The 13,411-nt window shown below is 39.3% G+C and overlaps 1 protein-coding gene across 4 annotated transcripts in view; it reads right to left on the bottom strand.

Moving 5' to 3' along the window:
- The window catches only part of WDR33 (WD repeat domain 33), a 92,499-nt gene that overhangs the window by 12,645 nt on the left and 66,443 nt on the right, over window positions 1-13,411 (bottom strand). For all 4 annotated transcript variants that reach the window (XM_028509009.2, XM_036023709.1, XM_036023710.1 and 1 more), the window contains exons 8-16: window positions 9,460-9,586; window positions 8,199-8,353; window positions 8,023-8,101; window positions 5,662-5,772; window positions 5,197-5,291; window positions 4,903-4,989; window positions 4,522-4,661; window positions 3,725-3,877; window positions 2,033-3,115 (exon numbers count right to left, since the gene is read on the bottom strand). In XM_028509009.2, coding sequence (XP_028364810.1) covers window positions 2,033-3,115; window positions 3,725-3,877; window positions 4,522-4,661; window positions 4,903-4,989; window positions 5,197-5,291; window positions 5,662-5,772; window positions 8,023-8,101; window positions 8,199-8,353; window positions 9,460-9,586 — 2,030 coding nt within the window. The remainder of the gene's footprint in view (window positions 1-2,032; window positions 3,116-3,724; window positions 3,878-4,521; window positions 4,662-4,902; window positions 4,990-5,196; window positions 5,292-5,661; window positions 5,773-8,022; window positions 8,102-8,198; window positions 8,354-9,459; window positions 9,587-13,411) is intronic.

The raw sequence follows: 13,411 nt of genomic DNA on the forward strand, positions 1-13,411 counted from the left end.
CCCAAGGACAACTCTTACCAACATCTCTCATACTGTTCATTTACCACCTGAAAGCAGTTCCAGTAAACTGAATCAATTAAAACAACTGGTTTAAATAATTCACCTGGTCAAAGTGAAGAATGTCAGATTTCAGCATATAAAAAATATGAGCGAAGATTCTGATCAGGTAACTTCTGAGATTTGGAATACCCTATTTCAAACCTTCGCATTCATTCTACCATCATTTGTATATGTCAATTAAATCTTTACAGGCATTATGTTTTTCATATATAAAATCTTTTATTACATTTTAAGAGTAAAACCTCTTATTAAATTGTTCCAGAAACGCAAACCTGTCCCCTTGAACCTAACATGTTTGTAATTTCAGTCATAATGTGGAAGCTAAAGTTCATGTTTTTATCCTCCAAAATGAAAACTGTTAATTCACTACCACAAGGTCGTGTAAGTAAATTATAAACACACACAAGTACACTCTGCATTCATAAAATATGTAACACTTCAAGTTTTACAGCAATTTCAGTGTGGTAAACCTAGGTTTATTAAACTCATCCTAAATTTTGAAAAGTGCACAATAAATTCTGGAGATAAACTCAAATGCCATCAGATTCTCCATTGCCGTGACATTTTTAGGTTCTGGAAGATCTACTGAAGAGTACCACATATCTACTTATTTAGCTACTTATTTTAATTCAGTAAATCTGACCATCACTTTCACATTACGAATTCTCCAAGGTGTTAACAGAGTGTATTTTCTACACATAGTATCTGCAGCAAGTCCTCTTCCAAGTGGATGAAGTATAAGGGAGTCAACGTTAGCTCACTCACTCACTCACCCAAATAATGCTTCTAGACTATGAAATTCACAAGAACATAAAAACCAGAGCTGAACAATGTTAAATCCATCCATGCTTGTGCAGTCTTTCTGTAATTCTCCCCAACCAACATGAATTGTTCTCACATCACCCCTCAAGCACAAGCTCAGGGAATGGGCAATAAAACTTGACTGAGAGAAACAGAATTGTTAAAAGAGGGCCCAGAAAATTTCTACAGAAATACTCCTTCCTATAGATATTTTTGTAAGTAAGCTGAAAACAATTTGAACAGAATTTTATCCAGAGGATCACCATCTGAAAATGTGTAATTTTGGACTGAGAGACCTCTAAAAGCATTCACTGAAATGAAAATAGTGAGTTAAACACCCCCCTACTATCTTTAAAAGTACAGTCGGCAGGTAGATAAGAGGTGGCTCTGTTGCTGGCAGGCCCATGAAACACCATGCTACAAAGTAAAGGACCCAGAAAATGGAGCATGGCAGACTCAGAGGCACCCATGCTTCCTCCCCAGGGCCACAGCTCTTCTGGGGCCCTGGAACAGTTAGGAACTGTATTCAACTGAGCATGTAAAAGCTATTGTTCCAGGAACTGAAGGTATGACTCACCCTGACTCCAGGAGACCAGAAACACTTCCACCTTTGTGTCTCAAGAGGACTACAAGCAATTCAAGATGGTATCTGAGCCACTGTCCTCCTGAGTGAGATGACCACAGCTAAAGACTACTGCCCAAGGCAAAAATGCTGCAGTTTTCTTTAATCCAATTAACTTTTCCCTGAATTTCAAACCCCTTACCTACAATATTTATTCTCCTTATAAAAAGGGACATTTTAAAGTGGAATTTAAGACAGTCTGTTAGGGTACAAACACACCATCTTCTCAGATCACTGACCATCTGAGTCAAGTGCCCGTAGAGATTCAAAAAAAAAAACAAAAAACTGTACTCAATTGAAAGTTAATCTCTTATGGAAGAACACCTACTAGAAAACAGGTTGAGAAGTAGACTCATAATGTGATGTATTTAATGTTCTATTTAATTATTATCTCCTTCTTTGGCTGTATTGCTATTCTCAGGCCAGTATCACCACTTGAGAGACATTTATATCAGTTGTGACTGTTTTTCACAGCATTTGAAAGTGTAACCTCAGTGCAGAGTATATTTTCCCAATGCGTAATGCCCACAAGTTGCAAATAAGTAATACCTGATTGAAGGGGGCCCTTGGCCCATCACCTAGTAGAGCTGTTTTCTGTTGCTGGAATGGTATTTGCCCTTGAGATGGATGTGGCCCTCTTGCTTGGTTCTGCTGTCCCTGAGGTCCAGGGGGCCCTTGCATGCCACCCTGAGGTGGAGGTCCCAAAGAGCCCTGGGGCGGCCCCTGCTGACCTTGTGAGCCTGGAGGCCCTCGCAATTCTTGGGGAGGGCCCAGCATTGATCCTTGAGGAGAAGGCCCCTGCATGCCTCGCATCTCCTGAGGACCTCTCATTTCCTGAGGGCCGTGTCCCAGTAGTCCACTTGGAGGGTGAGGTCTCATTTCTTGAGGAGGGTGGCCCATCATCATGCCTTGGGGAGTAGGACCCTGATTCTCTCGAGGGCCTGGAGGGCCCTGCATTCCTCTTGGATTCAATCCCATCAGAGGTCCCTGAGACACAGGACCTTGGATCCCCTGAGACCCTGGCCCACCTTGTATCCCATGAGGATGAGGAGGTCCTTGCATTCCTCTGGGACCAGGTGGCCCTTGCATACCTTGAGTACCAGGAGGCCCCTGAGGGCCCATGTGACCCTGGGGACCAGGTGGGCCTTGGGGGCCTATGTGACCTTGTGGGCCAGGTAGACCCTGAGGACCCATATGACCTTGAGGACCAGAATTACCCTGTGGTCCAGGTGGTCCCTGAAGTCCCAAAGGGCCATGAGGTCCAGGATGCCTTTGCATTCCTTGGGGCCCATGCAAGTCCTGAGGCCTTGGCAACCCTTGGGGTGGGCCCGGAGGCCCTTGTGGTCCCATGAATCCTTGTGGCCCTCCACCTCCCTGATGCAATGGAGGACCTTGTGGTCCCATTTGTCCCTGAGGTCCAGGGGGTCTAAATTGTCCCTGTGGACCTGGAGGCCCCATTTGCGCCATGTTCATTGACATCTGCTGAGATGAATGGGGCTGTTGAAAACCTTGAGGAATCTGAGACATTGGACCTTGTCCTGGAAATGCCTGGGGTCCAAGGAGAGGGGTACCAGATGGAGGAGGCTGAATTTGCTCAGCCTGTTTCTGTGCAAGTCTTTCAATTTTAAGTTGCTGGAAAGAAAGAAAGAAAAAGCATACTGAAAAATAAGCCAGAGCCCTAGAAGATGACAATACTGCTGTCACTTATTTCATTGGGGGTACCTCAGAACAAACATGAGGCATTAACCTCTTAACACCCCAACAGCAACTAGAGTCCATGTAACATTCAGATAATCCAGAGGGCATGCAGGCCTCTAGACTCACTCTAGTGAGGTGCTGGGGACACAGCAATCAGGATTATTTATCATGACCTAGGAAAAGCCCAATAATGTACCAATGTTATATCATTATTGGTAGCTGTGAGAGTAGGACAATTAAGAGGAAACCACCTGCTTTAAAGCTGACAGAGAAAGAAAAATTATTTTATCTGTGGATAAATAAGTGAATTCCAATTTAAACTATGTTGGCTTTATCTTTTCTATTAGAAACATATGTTTAACTGAGGTCTACTCACTGCTTGACTGATCTGGCTAGAAACTAGCTCCCTAACATACTAGTAAGAAACAGTGGTGCTTATCAGATCCACCTGAAAATGCCATCCCTTCTTATGAGCATATCAATAAACGATGTTATCACTACTTTCTCTAAGCATCTTGAATCCCCCTAAAGAGCTGCACATACCTCCAAAAGCTGTGGGTTAGTGTACTGTAATGTAGCCATTTCTTGCTCAATTTCTGCTTGTGTTTTCTTCTTCTCTTCCAATTTAATATCCTCTTTTCTGTCATTCAACACCTCGTTTGGGGCAGGAATTGGAACTTTATTTTGCATCCAAGCCTCGGGGAAACAAGAGAATATTAAAATATACCCTAGATGTGTAATGACAAAATGAGAAAACCATTCTATAATTGGCTAATTCTAACCTCCTGAATACAAACTGGCTCAGGAGGCTTTTATATTCTGACACTGGCTCTGATACATTTATTGTCTTTATTTCTAATGCTAATTCGTACTGACCCAGGAATGGAATCTGGCAAGCACATTACTAGGTAGAAATTACTAAATTAACAAAAGCTGTAAGATCTTGCATGTTATTATGAATGCAAAGCTTGCCTGCCTCTTTAAAAGGGCAAATACACTTTGTGTTGAGGGGCAAATAAAGCAGAAGACAGACAATGTAGGAGAAAGTCAACATACTCTCTGTGCTCCCTGCCTTTTTCTTCCTTCCTCTGATAGCATGGATATTAAGTAGGTAAGAATAAAAGATCTAGAGAAAATTCATGACAAACTCAGCACTAACTGCAAAGTGGCAGATGGGAACTATGTCTAAGCATGCCTGAAATATCTAAAAAATGCTCCAAAAGAGTCTATAGTACAGAATTATCTTCAACAGATAAAACAATCCAGAGAAACATATTCTGAACTTCAATCAGACTCACCGAGCAAAACCTCCAATGCATGAATGAGATACAGCCACTCACCTGCTGGAACTGAGCAGGAATAGGTTTTGCATAAGGAACTTTCTTCTGAGGTACTTTTTTCTGATCTTTTTGCATCACCTCCTCCATTCCCCAATCCAAACCTGGAATTGTCATTTCAATTTCATTTGATTCATCTTTCCCTATAATCATAAAAATAAGTAATTAGTCAAGGAAATGAAAGTGGCCACTTCATCAATGAATGCATTTTTGGAAGAGTAGATTTTAAATCTTATGCAGTTTATATTACTTACATCAACATTTCTCAACATAGATCATTTTGGCATTTCCAAAATAATTTAGTATCATGAACATATATCATGAACATGAAACAGATCTATAAAATTTTATAAAAATAAAATTCATAGGTATAACTTTTCTTACCCATCTGCTCTTGTTCCATAGCTAATTTAAGTTGTTCTGGTATTCCCATCCCTGGAATTACTGCCAGGCTATTAGGTTCCAGGTCATCTATAAATAGGAATATATCCACCATCAACAGAGATTTGATAAATGTACTGGCCCAATAAAATACTTCTATAAAAATGAAACCTACCACCAGTGATTTACAAATCAACAAACTGTAAAGTTAAAATGTTTTGTAAATACTTCTCAATACTTAACATATTTTAACAGAATATCCGATTTCAAAGAAGGATAAACATGCAAGAGCCTCACCATATTCTACTCCATCTTCAGACATTCCTGGTAATAGGTTTAGATTATATCTATCTCGCATTTTATCACCTGGTCGATTTCGGGTCCAGAATTTACTGCAAAGTAAAAGAAAGTGAATAGGAGAAGGGGAGTAGAATCACTTCAGTGTATTTCTGGGCACTTAACAGTACTAAGCAGTCATCTGGTAAACACAATTTTATAATGCTTTTCTTCTGAAAATTTAAAATTCAGGAAGATTTTTTTTAATCAGAAGGCAAAACAAAATTTGAATAACAAGGTCATATTCAATACCCAATCTCTTTCTTATATATAATATATATATATTTATAAGCCATCAGAAAAATGTTCCTAAGAATAAGTAGACTACAAGTTAATACACTAATCTTTCAATTAAAAAATGTATATACTTATTTCTTTCTGCTCCATGAATATAGTAATTCCTTGTTGTTTTTATATAAAGCTTACCTAGTATGGTCATTTGAACCTGAGCAGAGAATATGTCCAAGAGGATGCCAAGCCAAACTCCAGATCATTCCTTCGTGGGCCATCTCCATCCCACCCACTTCCTTCTCTACCCTGTAACAGCACCACAGAAAGAAGCCTTTTTCACAACAGTTATAAAAAAAAAAACATTTTAGCAATAACAATCAGGGTTCTGGCCAAGATAGAGGCATAGGTAGAAACACTTTGCTTCCTCACACAACCAAAATAAGGATAACAACTAATTTAAAACCAATAAACAACCAGAACTACCAGAAAATCAAACTGCATGGAGCTCCAACAACCAAGGAGTTAAATTAAAGAAACATTCATTCAGACCAGTAGGAGGGACAGAGACAGGCCACTAGACACCCAGCAAGGTGGCAACCCGTGCGGGTAAGGTGGGTGCTAGCTGACTGGGAAAATAAAGACTCAAAACCTCTGGTTATAAAAATCCTGTGGGGGTTACAAAGGCAGGAGAGGCTCCTAGTTGTGCAGGGGAGTGCACTGGAGAGGCCCATGGGATCCTAAAATGCACATAGGACCATTCACCTGGGAATCAGCATCTGAAATGGCACAATCCACTAGTGAGAAGCAAAGGAAGTGAAAGAAAGTGGGGCTAGAGCAGAGCGAGCAGCATTGTTCCCCCTTTGACCTCTCCCCCACAGACAACACCACAACACAGCACAGAGGATTCCCCTGCCCCGGTGAATACCCAAGGCCCCAACCCCTTACAATGTAACAGGTGCACAGAGACAAAAAAAATATGGCCCAAATGAAAGAACACATCAAAACACTGGAAAGGAGCTAAGCAACGAGGAGACAGACAAGCTGTCAGATGCAGAATTTAAAACACTGGTGATCAGGATGCTCAGAGAATTGATTGAGTTCGTTTGCAAAATGAAGAAATAAAGGCTATACAAAGTGAAATAAAGGAAAATATGCTGGGAACCCATAGGGAAGGGAAGGAAACCAGGACTCAAATCAACAATTTGGAACAAAAGGAAGAAATAAACATCCAACCAGAACAGAATGAAGAAACTAGAATTAAAAAATATGAGGAGAGGCTTAGGAATCTCTGGGACAACTTTAAGCGCTCCAACATCCGAATCATGGGGTTGCCAGGAGAAGAGGAAGAACAAGAAATTGAAAACTTATTTGAACAAATAATGAAGGAAAACTTGCCCAATCTGGCAAAGGAAATAGACTTCCAGGAAGTCCAGAGAGTCCCAAAGAAACTGGACCCAAAGAGGAACACACCAAGGTACATCACAATTAAGATGCCCAGGACTGAAGATAAGGAGAATCTTGGAAACGGTGGGAGGAAAGGAGAGTTGCTTACAAGGGAGCACCCATGGGACTGTCAGCTGATTTCTAAAGAAATCTTACAGGCAAGAAAGGGGTGGAAAAAAAGTATTCGTAGTCATGAAAGGCAAGGACCTACAGCCAAGATTACTCTGTCCAATAAAGCTATCGTTTAGAATGGAGGGCAGATAAAGTGCTTCCCAGATAAGGTCAAGTTAAAGGAGTTCATCCTCACCAAGCCGTTATTATATGAAATGTTAAAGGAACTTATAAAATGACAATAAATTCACAACTATCAACAACTGAGCCTAAAAAACAAAAGCAAAAACTAAACAACTAGAACAGGAACAGAATCACAGAAATGGAGATCTCATGGAGGGTTATCAGTGGGGAGAGGGAAGGGGAGAATGGGGGGAAAGGTACAGGTAACAAGAAACATAAATGGTAAATATAAAATAAATAGGGGGAGGTTAAGAATAGCATAGGAAATAGAGAAGTAAAAAAACTTACAGGTACAACCTATGGACATGAACTACAGGGTGGGGGGAGGGCGGTGGAATGCTGGAGGGTGGAAGGAGTGTAGGGCAGAGGGGGATGAAGGGGAGAAATCAACTGGGACAAATGTAATAGTGTAATCAATGAAATATACTTAAAAAATTTATTTTAGTATAGCACAAAGCTGAAGCTACCAAAGCCTGTTACTTTGCTTCTGTCATTTCCACATGTTTCAGGGATTGATATTGATTTATCATTAGTAATATATTCTTTTACCCCCAAAAATTCAGAGGGATAAATTCTTCAAGAATGATTTCACCAATAAGAAACACTCTTAATTCACTCCTAATGACTTTTATATCCAAAAATAAAGGTGCTAAGTTTTCTATTCCAACCTGGGTGTCCAAAACTGAAAACCGCAGGAAGTCTGTGATACAAACAGGGTGTATGAACACTCAGGAAAAATACAAGGGTTATCATGTTTTACACTTTCAAGTGCTCTCTTCATAAAATACACACCTTCTTTACACAGTAAGTGTTACATACCCAACATGCCAGAATAACAAAGAGCCATCAGACCCTCCACTAGCAAAAAGCCCTTCATGAACAGGATGCCAGGCCACAGCTATAAAACACAAACATAGAGAAAACACAAAATTATCAGAACTTTAGAATGCTATAGGCAACAGTCAGAATGAGAAGCATATCTGACAGTCACTGACCTGTGGCTTCTTTTTTATGACCTCGGAAAACTTGAAGCTCTTCTTTCAGGTTTCGGATATCAAAAAGTTTACAGAGATGGTCACGTGATGCTGTGAGTAGCCAATTGCCATTGAGGTTTAACTTTACTTCCATCACTGTGTTTTTATGGGCATGACTAGAAACAAAGTACCAAGAAATTAATATAAGAATGCAAAACAAGTCTAAATCCACATAATGGCCATTTTTGTTGAAAAGCACATGGGTCCAGATGGCAAAGGCTTAGCCTAGAAGTAATAAAGCATGAAGTAATAACATTATAGTGCCACAGTTAAAAGTACACTTGAAATAAATAGGTCAATGACAGAAACAATGTCCATTATCTAAGCACTGCTTTCTTTAATCAATTAAAATAGCAGCAGAGCTTCAGCTGGATATACAAGTTTAACTTTTAAAGCAGGGAAAGCATTTGAACATGTAAATTACTATTCAATAAAGCTCATTAAATTTTAAAAATTTAATGAAGCTCCTCTCATTAAAACACAGAAAAGAGCATGGGATTGTTCATTTGTTAATTTAAAGTTGAGACTCTGCAACAAGCCAAAGCCTGCACAATGCACAGCTCCAAGGCACCATTCCCATGGCATTCAAGTTGACACTGGACATTGGAGGTGTGCAACATGGCAGCCCTGCTCCCACCTGCTCACTCTGGATATGGCTCATTCCCAATCAGAAGGACCAGGATACAGCTGCTTGGTCAAAAATACATTAACAACATATTCCTATCACTGTGAATGTTTATAGATAATTCAAAGAGAAAACTGTATTAGGTGAATCAAAAATAAGCACTTAAAGCAAAAAAACAAGAACTGATTCAAAAATGAAGGAAAAACTTCTCTATAAATAGATGGAGTGAGACGGACAAAGCTGGGCTGTATGTCTAGTAAGGGACATAAACATCAACTCCTTGTAATGCTAAAATGTTTATAATGAAGGACAGTAAGAATAGTAATGACCACCTCCTTCTCAATCTCCACCCCACCCCACCCCTGAGACACCCAAATTAAATTTTTATTTACGTATGAGGCAGAATAAAAACCAATCCTTATTTCATTAGCAATTCCAAGATAAAACCATATTTAATTACTAAGAAAGCTGTAGATAAAAGTGTATCTGTTGTCTATACCACTTTTTCAAAATACATAAGAGAAAGCTAAAAGTTAAAAGAACACAAGCAGCTTTGTTCCTTTGTTTAGGGACCAAGGTGGGATTCCTGTCACTTACAGTGTTGCAAGACTCTGGCCAGTCTTGGGATCCCAGAACTTGATTGGTTGTTGACTATCTTTACTTCCTGAAACAACTAACCCTTTTGTTGGATGCCAGTCTACACATTTCACATCAGCACCATGCCCTGTTAGAAACAAGTTAACATAAAAACCTAGTCAGTCATATATATTTAAAGCAAGACTCCATTCTAACTTGAATCAAAGTACAGAAACCTATTAAATGTTTTGATCCTAGAGCTATCTTCTTAAACTTTTTAAAGACTCTTTTGTCTTTGTGTCTGGGATCCTTATGGATATATAGCAACCTCTCTTTCCATGCTAAGATGCTCAGGAACTAACTTCATCTTCTCACCTATTTGCTGCTAGGCTAGTCAAGGCTTTTTGGAGCTATACCTCTCAAGCCCCAGTACCTAAAACTTTTTAAACTTTTCATGCTGTTCCTATATTATCCTAATTATTAGGCACAATTCAATTCTTGTCATTAACTTTAGTTTTCCTACGTTAAGCAGTAGTTCTACTCAGGCAGTAGTTCCTGAAACAAAAGTCCTAAATTCACATTCAGACACTACCACTCTCTAGGTGTGATGACAGGAAAAGTATCCCATCTTTCTGATCCCATTGACTCAAATGAAGAATGAGAAAAATAATCCCTGCTTCCTTCATACATGTCAGATGAGATGGTAAGAAAAAAGATACCCTACTGATTAATTACTAAATGTTATATAATGTATTGAGTACTTGAAATCCTAACAAAATCCTAAGAAAAGTATTACCATTATCTCCATTTTGAAAAAAAATGAGAAAAATGTGAAAAAAGAGAAGGACTGGAAAGGTTAAAACAACATACCCTAGATTCCAACACCAGTCAATAAGAACAAGGAGCTGGGATCTGAACCTGGTCTACTAGAATGCAGAGATAGTTCTCTTAACCACTGTGCTAGAACATGGGGTCACATCACAATGTATTAGATTAACTGTCACTAAAAACCACAAAAGTGAAAATCAGAATCTATAAAACTGAGAGAAATGATCTTTGAAAAACTGGGTACTGTACAAGAGGAGCTCCGAGAACATGTTTTACAGTAAGAAGCAGGTGAAGAGTGAGGTAAATAGTACCTGAAACAACTTCTTCTCTAGCCTGCATCAAATCCTCTCTTTCCATGCCAGTTTCTATGAAGTATTAGGTGGCAAGGAGGAAGGATATAAAAGAATAGAAAAACAGGAAGTAGAGAAGAAGAAACAGATGGTTCTAGAGGCAAGGAAAGAGAATTTGCACTAAATCAGAAGGGGAGTAATTCACATTTCAAACAGGCATGGACCTACCTAAAGACAACACCCCATGCTGGCAAGCATGTAGGGAGATAGCAACTATCTGGAGCATGAAAACAGTACATATCCTGCAACCCTATAACACCATCTCAGAATTTATCATAAGAAAAAATATATATATATCCAAAAACACTTATCTACCAGATGCGCACTGATACAGCTCATTTTTAAAATGCTGTTGAGTAAGCAATAAATACAAGATAAATTTCAGCATGGCATATGTGCTCAATAGAATATGATGCACCTATTAGAAATGATACTATAGATAATTTAATGATATTAAAGCATTCATGAAACTAAGTTTAAAAACCCAAACAAAAAACACCAGTGCGTACAGTATTTCTGTTTTTACATTTTCTACAATGAATGTAAATTATTTTGTAGTGGGAATCTGAAGGTGGAAGGGGAAGACAGCTTTGGTTGTTCCTTTGATTTTTTTATTAAAACAAAAATTGAGGATGAACAAATTAAATAGAAATACAATTTAGTCCTCCAGCCTACTGCTTGCCTTAAAAACTTTTAATGTCCTGGCTGGCATAGCTCAGTGGATTGAGCACGAGCTGCGAACCAAAGTGTTGCAGGTTCAATTCCCAGTCAGGGTACATGCCTGGGTTGCAGGCCATGACCCCAGCAACCGCACATTGATGTTTCTCTTTCTCCTTCCCTTCCCTCTTTAAAAAATATATAATGAGTCTGTTAGGAGTCTAAACCAAAAAAAAAAAAAAAACTTTTAATGTTACTAGTGATTTGATCCTAAATTTTAAAACTTTAAAATTGGAAGACCATCTAAAACTAAATATTATATGTAGATATGTATGTATTTTAACCACATTTGAGTGGGAAAAGCATGAGAAAGCACTTTTAAAATGTGATACTCTATGCAAAAAAGTTTATATTCTTAGCAGCCATCTCTACCTTCACCTTCTCTGGGACACCTTCATTACATAAAGTTTATGTTTAGTTTAAACAAATATGTGCAAAAACATAAAACCATCAAGCCATAATAAGGAACAAAATATTTTTTAACTGCTTTAATTTTGTTTCCTAAAGTTTTCTAAAATGTATATAAGTAAAATTGAAGTGACGAATCCATCTATCCTTTTCTGTTAATGAATTTAACCATATCCATATATATAATTAATATTAATAAAATTGATACTGATTCTTTGATACTATTTTTTAAAGAATATTTCATTTGTTTTTAGAGAGGAGGAGGGAGGGAAAAAAAGAAAAACAACAATGTGTGGTTGCCTCCCACACAACCCCCACTGGGGGCCCAGCCTGCAACCCAGGCATGTGCCCTGACTGGGAATTGAACCAGCAACCCTTTGGTTGACAGGCTAGCACTCAATCCACTGAGCAACACCAGCCAGGGCATGATACTATTTTTTAAAAGATTTTATTTTTAGAGAGGGGAAGGGAGGGAGAATGAGAGGGAGAGAAACATCAATGTGTCAATGTGTGAGAGAAATATCAATTGGTTGCCTCTCACATGCCCCCAACTAAGGACTTGACGTGCAACACAAGCATTTGCCTTCACTGGGAATCTAACTGGCAACTTTTAAGTTTGCAGGCCAGCACTCAATCCATTGAGCCACACCAGCCAGGGCTGATTCTTTGACAGTATTTTATTAGTCACTGCCCTTAATAATAAAAATGCTACTACTAGCAAATGCATGTATTTCTTACTTAGCATGTATTTGAATAGTACTTACTATTCAAAGCAAAGTACAGATAAGTTAAATAACTTGCCCCCACACAGCTGTTATGTGGCAGAGCAAACATCTGAACGCAAGGAGCTGGCCAAGCCACTGCTCTCAACATCTATTCCATACTGCCTTATTAGATGTGAAAAGGTTAGTCTAAGAGTTACAGGAGGAAGGAAATAATATATATACCTTCTTACTTGCTTTTATAATGCATAAAAACTCACTGAAGGATAGGACATAGCAGGATAGAAGGGGGTCTATCCAAGACTACAATATTTTTGAGCAATGAACCTTATCTACTTTTGTTTAATATTTTATTTATCTATTTTTAGAGAGGGAAGGGAGGGAGAAAGAGAGAGAGAAACATCAATGTGCGGTTGCTGGGGGTCATGGCCTGCAACCCAGGCATGTGCCCTGACTGGGAATCGAACCTGAGACACTTTGGTTCGGAGCCCGCGCTCAATCCACTGAGCTACGCCAGCCAGGGGAACCTTATCTACTTTTTAAAAAATGTTTTCAAGCCCTGGCTGGTGTAGCTCAGTGGATTGAGCATGGGCTGCGAACCAAAGTGTCGCAGGTTCGATTCCCAGCCAGGGTACATGCTTGGGTTGCAGGCCATGACCCCCAGCAACCGCACATTGATGTTTCTCTCTCTCCCTCTCTCTCTGTCTCCCTCCCTTCCCTCTCTAAAAGTGAATAAATAAAAGATCTTTTAAAAAAATGTTTTCAAATGTTTGATTTTAGAGGGGGGGGGAGAGAGAGAGAGAGAGAGAGAGAGAGAGAGAGAGAGAGAGAGAGGGAGGGAGGGAGGGAAATCGATGTGAGAGAGAAACATCAATCAGTTGCCTCCCATATAAACCCTAACCGAGGATGGAACCCACACCTACGTCTGTGCCCTGACCAGGAATTGAA

The sequence above is a fragment of the Phyllostomus discolor genome, chromosome 4 (assembly GCF_004126475.2).
Source record: "Phyllostomus discolor isolate MPI-MPIP mPhyDis1 chromosome 4, mPhyDis1.pri.v3, whole genome shotgun sequence".
In the NCBI taxonomy this organism is placed as follows: domain Eukaryota; kingdom Metazoa; phylum Chordata; class Mammalia; order Chiroptera; family Phyllostomidae; genus Phyllostomus; species Phyllostomus discolor.